At 48.3% G+C, this 18089-nt stretch overlaps 1 protein-coding gene across 1 annotated transcript in view; it reads right to left on the bottom strand.

The window, feature by feature from the left end:
* Window positions 1-13833, bottom strand: part of LOC122746853 (carcinoembryonic antigen-related cell adhesion molecule 5-like) — a 28103-nt gene extending 14270 nt beyond the window's left edge. The window contains exons 1-6 of the mRNA XM_043992894.1: window positions 13586-13833; window positions 12309-12656; window positions 5800-6075; window positions 5154-5411; window positions 2828-3103; window positions 2471-2743 (exon numbers count right to left, since the gene is read on the bottom strand). Of these exons, the coding sequence (XP_043848829.1) occupies window positions 2471-2743; window positions 2828-3103; window positions 5154-5411; window positions 5800-6075; window positions 12309-12656; window positions 13586-13649 (1495 nt within the window). The 5' untranslated portion in view covers window positions 13650-13833. The remainder of the gene's footprint in view (window positions 1-2470; window positions 2744-2827; window positions 3104-5153; window positions 5412-5799; window positions 6076-12308; window positions 12657-13585) is intronic.
* Between the last annotated feature and the right edge of the window lie 4256 nt (window positions 13834-18089).

Here is an 18089-nt window from a genome sequence, read left to right as displayed (position 1 = left end):
CAAGTCTTTGCTTGTAGATATTTTGATTTCATTTCCACCCTGGGTTTGTAACTTGGGCTTTCCTGTCTCCATAATACCTATTTTTTCAAAGGAGTTTTTTGGGGCTTTATTCAATATTCTAACCTTGCTTCCTGGTACTTTGTTCTTAGGGCCAGGCTCTGCCCACTTCTGGAATGAATATCTGGGCCTTCTTTGGTCTTGCTTTCATTTCCTGGTGTTTTGCTGCTGTTTTCTCTGGGTATTCAGTGTTGTATTCTTTAAGAGTTTCAGGAGTGGCTCAGGTAGGTGACTTGCTAACTTTTAGTGTGCCCCAAACAGTCTCATGTATGGGGAATTCCCATCCCTTTCTTCCTTGTTTCGGTTTTAGGATCTCTTGTCCTAGATTGTGGTCTTTGGCCATACCACTGCAGACTTGCCTCTAGTTGGAGTCTTGGTAGACTCCTGCTGGCTCTGGGCCCTGCAGATAGCCTCAAGCCCCTGTAAGTACAACATTACAGGCGTCCCCTTCTTCTGAGCTCTCTTCCCTGGCTACTCACCAGCTGGTCTCAGAGCCAGATAGAGCATGATACTACAGCTCCTTGTCCACTATACAGCCTCAGGCCTCAGGCCACACCTGCTCCCTCCCCTTGGCACAGGTCCCCTCCTCAGTCAGCCCTGATTGTGTTACTTAGCTGTGTATCTAGACTACAGGGATGCTGGTTGGCACCATTTCCTCTTCTGTGCACAAATCTAGGCTCAACTGTGCTGCATGTCTCACCACTTCTTGGCCAAATACAAAGTCTTGATCCCTCATTCAGTCTCTAGTCTTCTTGTCCCTTCCTGGTTAGTCCACGTGCCCAGACTTTGGTTTTTGTAACTCTGCTCACCTTGGCAGGAAAAATGACCCACTCAGTCTTCCCCTTGGTTGTTTGAACTTTCAAGGCCTTTGTTTGAGTATTGTGATAGAGACCTGGGCCAGAGAGCTTCTTTCTTCTCTCCCTTCTGCTTTCTTGCCTGGTCTTTCAATGTCAAAGCATTCTAGGGCAGCTAGGTGGCACACTGGATAAAGTACTGGCCCTGGAATCAGGAGTACCTGAGTTCAAATCCAGCCTCAGAAACTTGACCCTTCCTAGCTGTGTGACCCTGGGCAAGTCACTTAACCTTCATTGCTCTGCAAAAAAAGCATTCTATTAAACGGAGTTCTTTAATGGTTCCTTCCCACCCTCAGCTCTATTTCCTATATTCTCATCACCTTAGCTTGGAGGTGAGGCTTATTTTGCCTGAAATTCAGGGAATTAAAAGGAACTTTAGATTCCCTAGATTTTTCCACATCCACCTTGTTTGGACCAAGTCACAAATGGAGTAGAGAGGTGAGAATGGGCATCTTAAACAAAACTCTGAGTCTTGAGTGTTAGGTTCAATCTTACTGGTCTGCCCAGTATTGGCGAATGGCACACCAACCACATAGGGTTGTGGTCATCTCCTCTTCTCTGATAATGAGGCTTCAGAGCCTCCCTTTTACCTCCTGAGGAACCTCTGGAGTTCTTAGCCTGGTACCCAAGACCTTTGATAACATTGAGGCAGCCCTCTCTAATGCTTCTCCTGTCTAGGCATTGTCTGCTCAGGCTGCACTGGTCTACATTCCACACTCAGACATACACTGTACTTTCCCACCTCTGCACCTTGGCTCAGGCTATTTCTCCATAGAAATAGAGTATTCTCCCCTTTGACCTGTTCAGCTCCCTGCCTTCCCTTAAAACAAAATCCACATGATAGCTCTTGTAAGAAACCTGACCTTTTTTCTGTCCACCCCAAAATGGGAATGGTCTCCTCCTGTCCACCCCCTCCCCCAGGTTTCCTACCACACTTTATTTTGGAGCCTAAACATGAATAATCTAAGCATTCATGCCATACCATATGGAGTATCAGTTATCTGTGTTGGGCTCTGTTCCTTCTACTAGATTGCAAGGTCCCTGAAAAGAAAAATGGCATCTTAGCTAAACCTTATATTTCCCTCAGTGCCTGGAATCGTGCTCTGCATAAGGTCTGCATCTAATTGAATGATGAAGGAACTTGTACTGTCCAAGACATTTTCTAAGATTAGTATAGGAGAAAGGAAGATTGGGCTCCATTTGTACCAAGGACAAAATAGCATTAAATGGACACCAAGTAAAATTCACTACAAGTCTGACCACATTCCCTAGAATTAGGTTCTTCCCATGTCCTCTCCCATTTCACCATAAAAACTGCCCTTCTTTTTTTTTTTGCCAGGCAATGAAGGTTAAGTGACTTGCCCAGGATCACACAGCTAGTAAGTGTCAAGTGTCTGAGGCTGGATTTGAATTCAGGCCCTCCTGAATCCAGAGTTGGTGCTTTATCCACTGCACCACCTAGCTGCCCCCCAAAACTGCCCTTCATAATGGGCCTGAGCACCTCCTCCTGGCTTCCCATCCTCGGCCAGCTTCTCTGAGAGAAGGAAGAGACCACTTACCATTCACCTTGACTATTATGTCCTTAGATATAGTTAAGTTGGTCACATTGTTCTTTGCCAAACAGGTGTACTTTCCAGAATCTTCCCAAGATACATTTTTGATGCCAATGGTATTACCAGAGAAGTCAGAGTTCACAGTACCATTGACCTGCCATTCATAGAGGGCAGGTGGGCAAGACTCAACTTGACACACTAAGGTCAGTGGGTCTTTGAATTTGACCTCGATCTCCCCACTTTCAGGGTTTGGTACAAACATGATGTGCTCTGGTCCATCTGTGTAAAGAAGAAAGAGAGAGATGAGATGTGAATCACTGTTGGGCAAAGGATTGTAGAGGGAGAAGGGTCAGAGTCACTCACAGCTCACAGTCAGAGTGAGGGGGTCACTTCTGTTGGCACTGATTGGATTCCAGACTTCACACTGATAGGACCCAGCATCCTCCCTCTTCACACTCTTGATGGTGAGGGTCTGGTTATCCTCAGACATATTCATCCTGTCATTGAGTGACAAGGGCTGGTTATTGAAGACCCACAGAATGTTCTTCCCCTCATTTTCTATGCTACATGTGAAGACCAAACTGCCATTCTCTATGATGTTGGTACTGTTGGCATTAATGCTAGGTTTGGCTGGTTTTTCTGTAGAGAGAAAAGGAAGAGAGAAATATGAGTGTGACTGGTCTGTGACTTCACCAGGACATATATTCATGACCCAAAGCCTTCTTTTCTCTGGGCTAAACTTCTAAGTTCCCTCAGCTGACCCACAGATCATAGGGACACCAGACACTTCACCGATCTAATTGCCTTCTTCTGGACACTCTCCAGTGACTCAATGTCCCTTGTAAACTCTGTCATCTAAAACAAATTCAATACTCCAAGTTCTATTGAACAGTTCAGAAGGACTTCTATCTCCTTATTGTTGGCAGTGGACATGCTTTAATTGCATTAGGTTTTTTGGCTGCCCTCTCACCCCATTGACTCAAGTATTAAACTTGCAGTCCACTTAGATCCTCTATGGCTTTTTCAGATGAATTTCTGTTTCACCACCTAGCTGGTCCTGAAGTTGGGAGGAACTGAGTTCAAATCTCACCTCAGACACTTACTAGCTGTGTGACCCTTGGCAAGTCACTTAACCCCAATTGCCTTAAAACACCTGAGGCCATCTTCTGTCATCCTGATATCTATATCTATGTCCATATCTATATCTATATCTATATCTATATCTATATCTATATCTATATCTATATCTATATCTATATGTCTGTCTATCTATCTATCTATCTATCTATCTATCTATCTATCTATCTATCTATCTATATCTTGCCACTGGACCCAGATGGCACTAGAGGAAAGGAAGAGTAAGGTTGGTGACCTTGCACAGCCCTTCCTCACTTAAATCTAATTCACTGTAGGTCATGACATCACCTTGATGTCATGCTCCTTTTTGAGAGTGAAGGACAAACAACAACAAGAAGGAATCTAGTTTTCTGTGATAATCTCATCTTTCACAGGAGCCCAGTCTCTCTTAAGGCAATCTAACATTGTATTCAAAAGTCAAGTATCCTGTCTGCCCCCAGTCTCCCCTTCTCTAAGCCAACCATCCCTACTTGTTTTAACTGTTTTTTTCCTATGGCTTCATGATGAGCAATTTCCCTATCTAGACCCATGCTCATTTAGGCTTTGGACTTTTTGAACCCAAGGGCAGGACTTGACGCTGATCCCAATACTTTTCATCTGATCACATTTCATTCACCAAGCTAGCTTGCTGAGATGCTTCTGCATCCTAAATGTTGCCTACATATAGTCACTGTCCTCTCTGAAGGTTCAAAATTATGCTTTCCATCTGTGTTTATAATTATAAGAATAATAGGTAGCATTTACATAGCTTCTTATATATATTGTCCATTTGAGCCAAGTCATTGACAAGAACATTTACCAGGATAAGGTCAAGACCAGAAACCTCAGAAGATTCTTGTGAACCAATGCTGAATTAGTGAGGGGAACAATGAGAATAATTTATACAGTAACAGCAATGCTATAAAAGCAAAGTATGTTGAAAGACTTAAGGCTCTAATTGATTCAGTGACCAACCAGCCCCATTACACCATCATAGCTTATATTCCAGACAATCCTAGAAACCCCTACATGGGCCCATAGCACCAAGTGAGATGGCCTGAAGGGAGACCACAGGGTGCAGGGGGAGTCATTGAAGCTGTGGCCTTAGAAGTTGGGGGAGAAAGAGGAGTGAGTGTGTCTCTGGGAGAAAAGAGAACAAGGGGAATGGGGTTGTCAGCCACAGCAACTCAAGATGAACTTTGTGCTAAGGAATGAGAATGAGATTGAAAATGAGAACAACTACAACAACAACTCACATGCTTTTTGTATCTAAAATGTAAAAAGAACTTTCTCCACATAGAATCCTGTGATATGAGCAGTGAAGGTTTATCCAATTTTCCAGATGAAGAAACTGAGGCTCAGAAAGGAGGAGGGACACCTGGGGTGCACAGGGCATAGACAGCAGAGTCAGGATTCTAGCCCAAGTTTCATGATCATGAGCTCAGGGCTCCTTCCACCAGAGCACATCATGCCATGAGACCCAGGAGGGCAGAATGTCACTTATCTTTGCTTCTTTCATGCCAGGGAAGGGGAGAGCCCAACACAAAGCTGAGGCCCTGCTGCAACTACTCACCAGAGATTGTGATACTGATGTCTTTGGTGCTAGACAAGCCAGTGACCAAGTTAGATGCATTACAGGTATACGTTCCAGTGTAATTCAGAGAAACATTGGGAATAGAGACATTATGGGCTGTAGACACCATCTGTGTTCCATTGATAAACCAAGTATACTGGGCAGGTGGGTTAGACACAGCAGAGCAGGACAACTCAAGAGTTGCCCCTACAGGGTAATGAGGGTCTGTGGGGAGAATCGTGGGGGGATCCGGGCCATCTGGAGCAAAGAGAATGAGTCCATATTGAGATAAAGACAGAGAGAAGGGGAATTTCTCATTGTGTAACCCATCACTAGGGACCACTGTGCCTCCCTGACCCTCCTCTGAGCTGGGAAATTCATAGCCCATTCTCCATTTTACAGATTCGGGTCTGAGGTCCCTGCACTTGGAAGGTCTTAAGCCCTCCCCTAGCTCAGCACCATGGCTGGCCCTGCTCCATCAGAGATGGGAAAGCCTGACATGGCCAGTCTGGGCCCCCTCAAATCAAGGGAAACGAGAATGTCAGAGACAATCTTCTGTGCTCTGGCAAGTGACTGAATTAGGCTGACCTCTGGGAACACACCACCAGGCTATAAGCATGCACCATGTAGAAAGAGAATTACTCACAGATAATATTCAGTGTGAATGGGTCACTTCTATTGACACTAACTGGGTTCTGGATTTCACACTCATAGGGTCCTTGGTCTTCCCTTGTGACATGGATTATAGTGAGTGTCTTGTTATCTGAGGACAGCTCCATCCTGTCACCAGCTGGGGGCCTTTGGTTTATGAACCACAGGGATGTGACATCTTGACTCTCAGACTGGCATGTCAAGGAGACATTGTCCTTGTTCTCCACTGGGGCCATGTTGGAGCTGATGATGGCAGGTTTCAGTAGTGGCCCTGTGCAGAAAATAGATAGAAGATGGCTGTTTGGTCCTTTTTCTTACCCTTCCAACCAAGTGCCTGGTTTGGAAGTAGCCTCTGTAAGACCTTGGCCAGGTCAGAGGCCCTGGAAGATGAGGCCAAGAACCTGTGATTTCATTGGCATGGATGCCTTTCTCTGATGCAGGTCACAGCCTCTTCAGTTCTTAACAGAAAGTTCATCTTGAGTTGCTGTGGCTGACAACCACATTCATCTAGATCCCAAGCCCCTGAACCTTTCCAGGCTGAGGCATCTGGTCCAGGGATGACAGACTTCCCCATTCATTGCTCAGTCTGCACTGGAGTCCTTTCTAGCTTGGCAGGATCTGAGAGAGTTTGCTCCCTTGGCCTGGACTTCAGGAAGCCAGGGTCACCTGTACAGCTTGATGGGAAAATTGGCGAAAGCATGAGAGGAATGGTCAGGGACAGGCCATGGGGCCCTGCTGAGGGAGAAACATTACATTAACTCCAATGGAAAAAGAAAGCAAAGGAAGAGATTGGGAATAGATCAATTAGCAGCAGAATGCAGGTCAGAAGATCTGGTTGAAATCCAAGGATTTCTAAACCATAATAGCATCTCCAGTGCCTAGGACTGTGTCTTGTCCATTGGAAGCAGTTCACATACATTTACAGAATATTATTGAATTCCCTGCTCTGTGCTCTTCTATAAAATGACAGTGTTGAAGGTGATCTTCAAGGTTCCTCCCACCCCCCAGTTCAGATATGTTGTTACACAAGGAAGCTGGGCAAAGGGGAGCTGACTTTCCCTGAGCCTTCATGGCCCAAGGAGGGCCCAGAACATGGCCTTTCCCTATGTTCTCTGTAGTTGGAAGGTCAGCCTTGAACTGAGAAAGGTGTGTGTCCCAAAATAATCCTGGGGCAAATTCAGCAGGCTGAAAGGCCTCCTTCCTTGTGTTGTCCTTCCCCACCTGTCTAAGGATTAATTTCCAAAGAGGACTAAGTTAGAAGTATTTGAATTTCCTTGACCTTCTTTCTCCCCCATTTTGGTAGAGCTCCCACTCCTTCCTGTGGTCCATGATAAGACATTTAAGGTAAGGGAGAGTGTGCTGCATATCTTACAAAGATAAGGAGAGAGCCTTGTGTCCAGTAAGGCTCAGTGGGATTGGCCAAAAAGCTGACAAGGGTGAGGTCAACTAGGCATCCCTGAGGGGTGGAGAGGACATTCTGGGCAGTGAACATCCTACCGAGAAAGAAGGTCACAGTAGGACTTTCTTTTGTGTGTGTGTGTGAGACAATTGGAGTTAAGTGACTTGCCCAGGGTCTCACAGCTAGTAAATGTCAAGTGTCTGAGGCCATATTTGAACTCATGTCCTTTTGACAGAGCACCAGGGCTGGTGCTCTGTCCACTGCTCCATCTAGTTGCCCACACAGTAGGACCTTTGAGGAAGCTAACTTGGCAGCCCCAAAGAGTGTTATGCAGAGTGACTAGTGTTGGACTTAGAAAGGCTTGAGTTCAAATACTGGCTCAGCTATGTAACTTACTAGGAAGTCATTTAACCCACCTGTACCTTAGGTTCCTCACATTTAAAATGGGTCTAATAGTGCATACCTCAGTTATCGGGAGGATCAAGCAGGATCATCTACATAAAACTCTTTGTAAAACATAAGGCGTTTCATAGATGTGAGCTGTTATAGTTTTATAAGGAGGCTTGTCCCAGTATATGTACTTTGGCTGGAGGGAGAGGGGTATAACAAGGCTTTGAGGTCATGCTGTCTCCTAGTGCCCTGAGCAGGTAAGACAGGAGCTGTGGAAGATGAATCATGGAGAGGGAGGAGCAGGACCCAGACCATCTTTACACACTATATGGTGCAGTAGAAAGAGCTTTTGATTTGAACTTAGAGGGCCCTGGGTTCAAATCCTGGCTCTGCCAATTCCTGCCTGTGAGTTTCCTACCCTCCCTTGGTCTCAGTCTCTTTAGCTATAAAATGCAAGGTTAGACTAAAGGCTATCTGAGGTCCTTTTCCAGGGTTAAATGGAGGATTCCATCATCCCTGCATGGCAGGGTTTCTCTTCCTTCCTTTGTCCCCCTCCAATGCACCCATCACACCCCTGTGAAAATAGTGGGAATTATGGGTAGATCTGGTCATGTCACTCCTCTCCTCAAGGAACTTCAGGGGCTCACTATTACCTGCCACCTCAGGGCCAAAGTCCTTTAAGTGCTGTTCAGGGCCCTGCACCCCCTTCAGCCATCCTTCTTCTGCAGCTTTATCTCCTCCCACTCCTTTCCACCTCTGTTATATCCTCTTCCACCTCTAAGTCCTGGGTCACTGTTCACATGGTTACAGAGTAACACACTCAGAGCTCTCAGGGACCTCAGGGATGCTCTGGATTGCTGCCTCTTAACCTCCTTTGTCTATGGGGCCCTTGGGCAGTCAGTCTCAGGAAACCTAAAGACCCTTCTCAGAGTCCTGGTTTTAAAGTCACAAAAGGAAATACAAAGCAATATAAAGAAAACCCAAATTAGTGAAAATAAAGATGTAATGTTCCCCACTCATGTTTTTGGCCCCCCTGAAATCTAATAGCTTCTGATCTAGGTCAATGCCCTCATTGTTAGTGGAGGAAACTGAGGCCCCACATTGTGAATTGTCTTTGACCAAACAGACAGTAAGCAGCAGAGCTGGATTTGAACCCAGGCCCCCTGACTCCCTGACCCTCTTTCCCATTTAGGAAACTGCTCCAGGCTAAGACCTCCAGTGACCAGCCCGTTGTCACAGAAGGAGGCAGTGTCGAAGGGTCTGATCTCAGGTCTCCCTGTGCCTGAATCTACTGTCCTTTCACTGCACAACTTTTGTCTTTCATTTGATGGAATGAGAGAATTTTGTATTTTTTTAAAAAGAAGTCACAGAGACATTTAAGGAAGAAAGTGCAGTCAGAGCCGCCTCTACCTCAGGGCTGATCTAGACTGTGTCTGAGGCTCCTTCCAGCTTTAGGTGCTCTTGTTGGTCAAAGTTCCAGCTCTGAGCAGCCCAAGGGAAGCTTCATGTCAGGGAAGGGGAGGAACAGCAGGTGATGGTCTGAGACTCCCTAGGAAGCTCCCTCATCATGGACACTCCCTGTCCTGTGGACCCAGAGCAGTGGGTGGGGCCAACAAGATGCCCAGGTTATAGGAAGGGATCAGGAGGGGTGGTCAAGCAGAAGGGAGGAGGCCAGAGCAAGGAGCAAAGTTCTCTTGGGTCAGAAGCTGCTCAAAACTGGGAAGGAATCCCAGAAGCCCAGAGACCTCAGGCTCCTTGAGAGACAACACAGCAGCCCAGAAACAAAACCCAGGAGTCAATGCCCGACATAAGCCCTTCTGGTCTCAGGGCATCTCTGCTGAAAGTTGGGGGGAAGCAGGTTCCTCCCAAGTGTTCTCAGACCTTCCACCCTGATTGGTTCAGTCCAGGACATCCTCTTCCTGCGTGAATCTTACACTACTCCTCTTTAGACTCTCAATGTTCTAGCACACTTGACTTCCATCACAGCATTGTTCACATCAAGCCCGTACCTGATAAAGAATTTATGAGAGTGTAGGGATTCTTCCTTCCTTTGGGACCTCCAATCACTTTCCCCCACCTCTTTTTCCCCCTTGCAGAAACGCTCTTCCTGCCAGGCTCAGCCCACTTTCCCCCTCACGAAGCCTTTCCTCATGTCCCCTTTTCTCAGCTGACAGTCCCCTCCTCAAAGGATCATAGAACCCTTTGTCCCAAGTCTAGCACTGGGTCATGAGCTGCCCAATTCATTTATTGAAGGGGTTGGAGTAGGAGGAGCTAATGGAGCATCCAAGGAGTAGCAATGCTTCCTATCTCTATCACACTTGAAGGATCTTTCCTCAGGACAGAAGGAGAAGCAGGGAATGCTGGGATTAGTAATCCCATTTTACAGATGAGGGAATGGAGAGTCATAGAGCTGAGGTGACTCACCTGAGGTCACACAGGAAATGCTGGAGCTGGGATAGGAGTTAACCTCCTGATCCCAAGTCTAGAGCTCTCCTCTTCACTTGGCCCCTCCCCTCTAGCAGAAGCTGGAAGCCCTGGAGAGCCCAGCTCCCCCTGAGTCTGGTGAAGGGGCCAATCCTTTGTGCCTCCAGGCCTGAGAAGACTCTACAGGGGAACTGAGGCAGTTTGGGCCTCACATAAGTTCCTTGTCTCAGCTCCTGTCACTGCATCCTCTGGTGCCTCTTTCCTCCCAGGCTCTTTAGAGAGTCCGATGGGCTGAGCTTCCTTCAGTTTCTTGTGCTGAGGAGGGGAGCCAAGCCCCCAGCCTGGGATGTCCTCCTCCTGCCCTCCCCCTCAGAGAGCCCCTCTCCTCCTTCAAGATGCCCCTTAAAGAGGACCTCCCCGGAAACCTTTCCTGACGCCATCATCTGCTGGTGCTCTCCCTCCCCAGTGACCTTGTATTTGACTAGAGGGGCCTGCCTGGGAGCCAAGGAGACCTGGGTGCTAGTTCTGCCTCAGACACATAGCAAGTGTTTAATGCTGGGCAAGCTGCTTCCCCCTCAGTGCTCAGAGAGCTCTCTAAGACCAGGATTTGCAGACAAGGTGCCAGCTTGCTTTGTTGGAGGGGTTGCCTCCCTCAGGGATTCCCTCTAGCCAGGAAATCATCCATCTTGGATTGATCCCTATTCTCCTCATAGTTATTCCACATACATTTTTACATATTTCCTCATATTTCCTTGAGGTAAGTGGCTCATTTTTTTTTTTTTGCCTTTTATGCCAAGTCCTCAGCCCAGTCCCTTTGCATGTACTAGGTGCCTAATAAATGTTTGTGAGTAACAGATGGATAATTCTAGGTCCTTCTTCCTACAATATTCTCTGCCCAGGAGCTGAGGGACAGAAAGACCATAGAGATAACCAGCAGGGCCCTCCCCAAACAATGGCTCCTGCCTCTCACCCTGTAGTCACTGAATGCATCCTGCCACAGACAGATGTCTAGGACAGTTCCCAGAATGGCCCCATGGAAGGAAGTCTCAGGTGTCCTGGGCTGTCACCCACCCCCACAGACATCACCACCTCAGGCCTAGGAAGCCCCCAGAGGCCTCTGGGGTTCTTTGCTTCTGGGCCTCACCTCTCATCTTGTCCAAACCAGGCCTGATGAGGGATCCCCACTCAAACACCCCTGGAAAATGGTCACCTAGTCTGAGCTTGAAGACTCCCAGGGCTGAGAGGTCGCTATCTCCTGAGGTGACCCACCATGGTGGGAGGCATCTAGTGGTGGAGTGGTGGACATGGTTGTTAGGAATTCCTGAATTCAAATCCTGCCCCAGCTCCTGACTAGCTGTGTGACTCTGGCTAAGTCACTCAATCTATCAGTCTCACTGACCTCACCAAAATCGCAGGAGCTTTGAGAGAATCAAATGAAATAGGACACATAGAGCACTTTGCAGACCTTCAGGCCCTATATAAATGGGAGGTCTTGTTAACCCATTCCCAACTGGAAAACTCTCCTGGCTGAGAAAGTTGCCCCCATCTGGAGCCCAAATGACCCCTGTGCTCCCCACATTGTATTTGTCTTTTCCTCGTCCAGCTGAGACCTCAGCAGGAGCTGGGCTCCTCTGTCCCAGTCTGTCCTTCAGGGGAGCCTGGGCCCCTCTGTCTTGGCCTTTCCTCTAGAAAATGGGGGTAATACAGGCGTCCTCCCTCTGGGGTCCCTTTCCCAGCACTGGGAGCTTCAGGATGAACAGGCCTCCACATGGTGCTGGCACCTGGGCCACCAGGCTTCTGGCCTTTGAGGAGTGGATAGTCTGGACTTGAGCTCTGCTGGGCCCAGCTGGCAAGGGAGGATCAGTGACTGTCCTCTCTCCCAACAAGACACCTCCAGCCTCATGGACTTTTAAGTATTTTGGGGCAGTTGAATTTCAGACACAGGCTGCCTGCCTCAGGCACCACTGGAGTGGGCAGGGGCCATTCTGAGCCCTCAGGGGCCCCTCCTAGTTTCACAGTATTGCCTGGGAGAGCTTGGGAGGAAGAAGGAAGTTGCCTCTCACAGACTGACTGCCCGGGGCCTCTGAGCTCTCCTGTGCTCTCTGGGACCCATAACCAGGCAGGTCTGGGTTTGGGGGGGGGTTCTCACCTCCTTGGTCTACTTTATGTGGGGGTGGGTCCTATTCTGGACTCTCCTGGTCTCTGGGTAAGGAGCTTAGGGGCAAACTCTCAGTCCAGACAGAGGGAGAGCACTGGGGTGAGGCATGGCCCAAGGCAAGGGCAGCACTTACCATACACTGTCAATTGTCCTTGTGCTGCCAGTATCAGGCCACTTTGGGAATCAACAATTTGTACAATGTAGAGGTCAGTGTCATTGAGGGTGAGGCCGGGGATGAGCAGGGAGCCATTGGAGAAGATCTTCTCCCGGATGTCTGCTGGTGTCTGCACTCCAGAAGGGACATGGTAGAAAGCGATTCTGTTGGAGTTGTCTGCTGTCTTTCTGAACCAAGAATAGCTGAGAGGCTCCCCTGAGAAGCCCTGGATGTCCAAGGTGACATTTCCTCCCACTGTTCCATAGGGTGGGTTTGGCACAACAGCTTGAGCAGATGTTGGCTGGATCCAGCAGCTGAGGATGGAGGCTGAGAGGGGAGGAAGGAGGCAGAGGTCAGCAATGTCCCCTGACCCCCTGACAGGCCCAGGTCACTGAGCTGTCCCCAAGGTAAGTGTGGGGTCTTCTAGGCCTGCCCCAGGTTCTGCTGGGGGCTCAGTGGGGAATGTTTGAAGGGGATTCATGTGCATGAGCATCAGTCTGTCAGGCCCAGTCTCTGCAGAGGATCTGAGCGCTTGGTCTGTGACACATTTTAGCTCTTTCCAAAGACTTGATTCAGAAAGAACTTGACAGGGTGGAAGGCAAGACATTGAAGAGAGAAATGCATCTATAAAGTGTAGTGGTTGAGGATAGAAATCAGATCTTAGACCTGGACAGAGCCTGCACAGATCACTGAATCAAACCATTTTACATTTACATATCTGGAAATTGAGGCCCACATAATGCAGTAGAAGTGACTGGTATTAAATAGGAAAAGCAGAGGCAACATTTGAACCCAGATCTTCTGTCCCCAAACCCAGGGAGGGCATTTCTTTCTGAACCCTGGGTGTATTTTAAGGCTGACAGAGTTTGGCTTCCAAACAGCCCTGGGAGGAAGGTGGTGTTCCAGGTAAACACAAGCTAAGAGGGGTAAGTGACTTGTCCAAGGTCCCACATCTAGTAACCGTCAGAGCTTGGATCCACACCCAGGTCTCCTCTGACCCTAAAGAATCCTTTGGCCTCTTCAGAGCTTGATAGTTCCAGGACTGCACCTTGCCCTGAGTTTCAGGGATGGGGACTGATAGCTCTGAGCTGCTATTTCTCCTTTGCCCCATGTCTTCAGAAACTGTGTCTGGGACAGCTCCCCTGGGACTAGCTTCCTTCCTCCTGGCTCTTGTCTTGATTCACTTGTCTTTGTCTGGGTCGGAATCCCCCAGGCTCCCTCTCCTCCCCTGGGCTCCAGCAGAGCTGGTGTCTCACCTGTGATCAGGAGCCCCTTCCAGGGGCTGCCTCCACTGTGGGGAGCTTCCATGGGCCTCTCCATTGGTCTGTGCTGCTCACTGTGTGTGACCACCTCTGTCCTTGCCCCAAATCTCTGCTTTCCCCTCCTGAGCTTGACTTTCCTGTCCAGAGCCAAGGGCAGCCCCTGGAGGTTTCCCTGCTGGGGAACAGACCAAGGCTGTCCCTGCTTGCAGCCCAGAGCTGTGTCTGCTCTGTCTCCTTCTCCTTCTTTACAGCACTGAGGTCTCTGTCTGCAGGGCTGGAGCTCTTCTAGCTGCCAGGATCACGTGGGTCCACAGGGCAGGGACTTGGCCTCTGACTTTCTCCTCCCTCCCCTTTCTTCCCCTCCCATTTGCTGCTGTGGTTTTCTGGCTCTCCCAGGGAGCCCCTCTCTCACACAGATGCCTCCCAATGTCCCTGTAGAAAGGGTTCTGTTCACGAGGGGAACATGGATCACTCAGCATTGCCTACTGTCCACCTGTCCTGACACCTCATCCCCTCCTTCATGTCCCTCCCGGAGTAGAGGTTGGTTGGACCCCAGGATGAGCCCAGAGAGTGGTGGGTGGAGGCCATGAATGTGCTTTGAGCTGTATCTGGGGCTTCTAGGACCTGGACTACTGAACTTCCCTGCCCTATCAGGTCAGGCCAGAGTGTCCTGCCTTTCCCCAGGTGTTTTACTGTGGTTTCTGGAAGAGTCCCACATGGCTGGGGAGTGGGAGTAGGGGATGATGCAGAGTATAGCTGCCTCCTGAGAGTCTGAGCAGCAGACAGGGGGCATCTTCCCTTCCCTGCACCTTCTCTCCAACTCTCCCTAAATTTCCATCCTCAACCCTCCCTTGGTGGGTCATTCAGGTGAGAGAGGGCTGGGTCTGGAGCCAAAGAGGGGAGTTCAAATCTAGCCTCAGGCAATTAGTAATGCTATGACTTTGGGGAAATTACTTAACCTCTCTTTGCCTCAGTTTCCCCCACACTTCAATGGGAATGATAATACTAGTGCCTCTCTCCCAGGCTTGCTTCGAGGATCAAATGAGACAATATTGGTAAAGTATGGAGCCCAGTAAAGGAGGACAACCTGACACCTTTGGGAGGAAGGAGTGGTGAGGACTCAGGAGCTGAAGCCCATGTAAGCAGGGATGGAACTGAACCAGAAGTCTGGAGAGTGGAGGAGGTCTGGGAACTCAAGGGGCCTTTCAGTAGGTTAGTCACTCAATAAACACTGACAGCACCTACTAAGTGCCAGGCCCTGTGCTAAGCCCTGTGGATACAGAGAAAGGTCCCTGCTCTCAGGGGCTCCCAGTGTAATGGAGGGGACATCATGGACACTGCTTTGAACAAAGAAGGGAAACTGAGGACAAATTGGAGAAGATCTCAGAAGAAGGCACTGACATTGGGGGGGGGGCGGTCAGGAAGACATCCCAGAAGATGGGCTGTAGCTGGGACCTGAAGGAAGCCTGGGCTGAAGAGGAGGGGGAGGGGCAGCTCAGTGCATTCCGGCAGATACTAAGCCCAGACACCATCTGAGCTCCATAGGGGGGAAGGGCAGCAGAATTGCCCTCCCTCCCCTTCTGGGGCTTGTGGCTCAATAGAGGAAGAAACATTCAAAACAAGGCCCATTTTTCCAAAGACAAATTCCAGTCAAATAGGCCCCCTGAGCCTGCAAGGTCAGCCAACATTTCTCCATGTTGAAGAGGAGGAAACAGACACTCAGAGTGGTCAAGTGACTAATCCCTGGTCACACAGCAAACAAGTGGGAACCAGGCAGCCAAGTTTTAGTACATTGAGCCACAGGACAGATATCTTGGAAGTTTGGAGGACAGGGAGAGGAATTCTGGGTCAAGGGGTCAGATGCAGAGACATCCCCTCTCCCCCAAAGGGAAGATGTGATCACAAGATCATTGGATTTAGTGACTTTAGGGATGATCTGGCCCAACAACCTCATTTGACAGTGAAAGAAATAGATTCAATGAGTGCAGTGACCTCAAGGGCCCATGGGGAGTAAACAGAAAAGGTGGGAAGCCAGTGCCGGTCTTCTGGCCCCAAATCCAGGGTTCCACCTTCTTCTGTTTCAGACACAGCCCAGAGGATTTTTCTAATGCGGAACTCTGGGGGAGGACACAGCTCTCTGGCTCATCTCTCTGGAAGGCTTCTGAGGGTGTCCTGGTTGGACAGGACCTTTGCGTCTAGGGACTGTGGAGCCATGAGTTGTAAGGTGATTGGGGGAACTTTGTGGGGAGCCCCTCTCTTTTTTATTTCATCTGTTCTGTGAAGCTAAGTCTGGATCCTTGTTCTCTCCAGGAAGCTGAGGTTCATTTCCCAAGGGCTTTGTCCATTGCTTTGGGGAGATCCAGGTGCTCTTAGCTTCACTGTGAGTCAGTTGCCCTTAGAGGCTTCTCAGAGTTGTCTGGTGTTTGACCAAGGGAACTCCTTCCTCCCTGGTTAATAGCATAATAGGACAGAGCCTTTTGTGGCCTGCCAGTGCCACCTGGAGGACCCAAGGAAAACTACAGCAGGAGACGTTCTTGGTGCCAAGGGATGTTCCAGGAAATATGATATCTATCTGATCACAGCTGCACAGATATTGCCTCCTGTTCTCACCCATGAAGGTTTTGAGTTCATTTGGGATCTTCCTGATGTTCTTGGCTCTGCTTCAGACCCAGCCCAGGAATCCTGTTCAGTCCAGACCATCAGGCAATTCTAGAGCAGAAATGAGCCCCTGGGGCATCCAACAGAACAAAAGTGGGTTATCTTTTCCTGTGAAACTAACAAGAGCCAGCAAGGTTAAGATTTGCTCCTTATTGTTGGAGAGGGCTATGTCTTTTCTTGGTCTTGGCTGTCATTGCTGAGAGACATCCGTGGAGAGGTTCTGACAACCTACCTTCCCTTGGACAGCTGAACATCCCCAAATTTAGAGACTGGGGAGACTATTGGATTTATTCCATCCAGTTGTGCTGGCATGGGCTATCTCAGGAGGACAGGATTCCAAGTTACCACTGGCAGTCTGCAGGCAGCATAGCCCTTCCTTATTTAAATCCAATTCATTGCAAGTCATGACATCTGTCATGCCCACTTGGTGACCCTTGCTTGAGGTCCCCTCTAAGTTTGAGTCTCTGGGACTCTGTGGAGCTGCCCCTTGTGTTCTTCCGTGCCTGGAGGAGGTGAGGCTCATCCTCAGTAAGGATCCTTGTTAACTACCTGTGCCAGCCACAGCCAAGCTCCCTGGCTGGGGGAGCTGGCAGTTAGGGTGAGGGGTCTTGGAAGTAAAGTTCCATGGACTTTGATCTGCTCTTTGGGGTGATGTCTCTTTCTAAATCCTGAGAGCCTGGAGCCCTGAGGAGCTGCCCTCCTGGCAAAGCCTTAACAATCTTATTAGGTCAGATGCCAGAGATGCTGGCAGGCAACAGTTCAGGTGCAAAGTGGGATCCTGAGCACAAAACTTGGGACAGAGTAAATGCTTAAGAAATGCTTGTTGTTGGTTGAACTACCAGCTCAGCATGAGTCAATATTTCATGATGAGGAAGCCCCCACATTAATCTGACTTAGCTTTAATATTTCATGGATGCATAACTTCCTTAGTGTGGAAAATCCCTCCACTGATGTAGATTTCAAGCTACAAATCTACTAATCTTGTTATTATTTTCATATACAACATAATTATCATGTTACTTTCTTTTCACCCTTTTCTCCTCTCCATCTTGCCCTAGAGAGTGCTAGCATTACAGCCCCTCCCCCCAAACCTCCCCAGGCCCCTCACACACACTTATTCTATACACACTTCTATTTATCATTTCTTTCTCTGTATGCAGATAGCATCTTTCTTCATGGGCTCTTTACAGTTAATTTGAATATTTATAATAGACAAAATAACTTATTCACTCAAAATCATTCTTAAAACAATACTGCTGTTACTGTATACAATGTTCTCTTGTTCTCCTCACCTCACTCTTCATTTTTTCATGCAAGTCTTTCCATGTTTTTCTAAAATCATTAAGCTCAACATTTTTTATAGCTCAGTAGTATCCCATCACATTCCACAACTTTGCAACCATTCCCCAGTTGATGGGCATCCCTGTAATTTCCAGTTCTTTGCCAGCACAAAGAGAGCTGCTAGAAACACTAATAATCTTTGGAAATAGACCTAGTAGTGGTATTGCTGGGTCAAAGAGTGTAGATCATTTAATATGTCTTTAGGCATAATTTCAGATTGCTTTCCAAAATGGTTGGGTCATTTTACAATTTCACCAACAATGAATTATGAATGCCCCTCCCAGTTTTTGAGCAAAATCTTCTCTCTCTCTTTTTTTTTAAGTGAGGCATTTGGGGTTAAGTGACTTGCCCAGGGTCACACAGTTAGTAAGTGTTAAGTGTCTGAAGCCGGCTTTGAACTCAGGTACTCCTGACTCCAGGGCCAGTGCTCTATCCACTGTGCCACCTAGCTGCCCCTCTTTTGTTTTTTGAAATCATACAAGTATGTTATTATTTTACA

Source organism: Dromiciops gliroides, chromosome 3 (assembly GCF_019393635.1).
Source record: "Dromiciops gliroides isolate mDroGli1 chromosome 3, mDroGli1.pri, whole genome shotgun sequence".
In the NCBI taxonomy this organism is placed as follows: Eukaryota; Metazoa; Chordata; class Mammalia; order Microbiotheria; family Microbiotheriidae; genus Dromiciops; species Dromiciops gliroides.
Note: the sequence above shows the minus strand (reverse complement) of the source record. Positions and strands in the feature narration are given on the sequence as shown.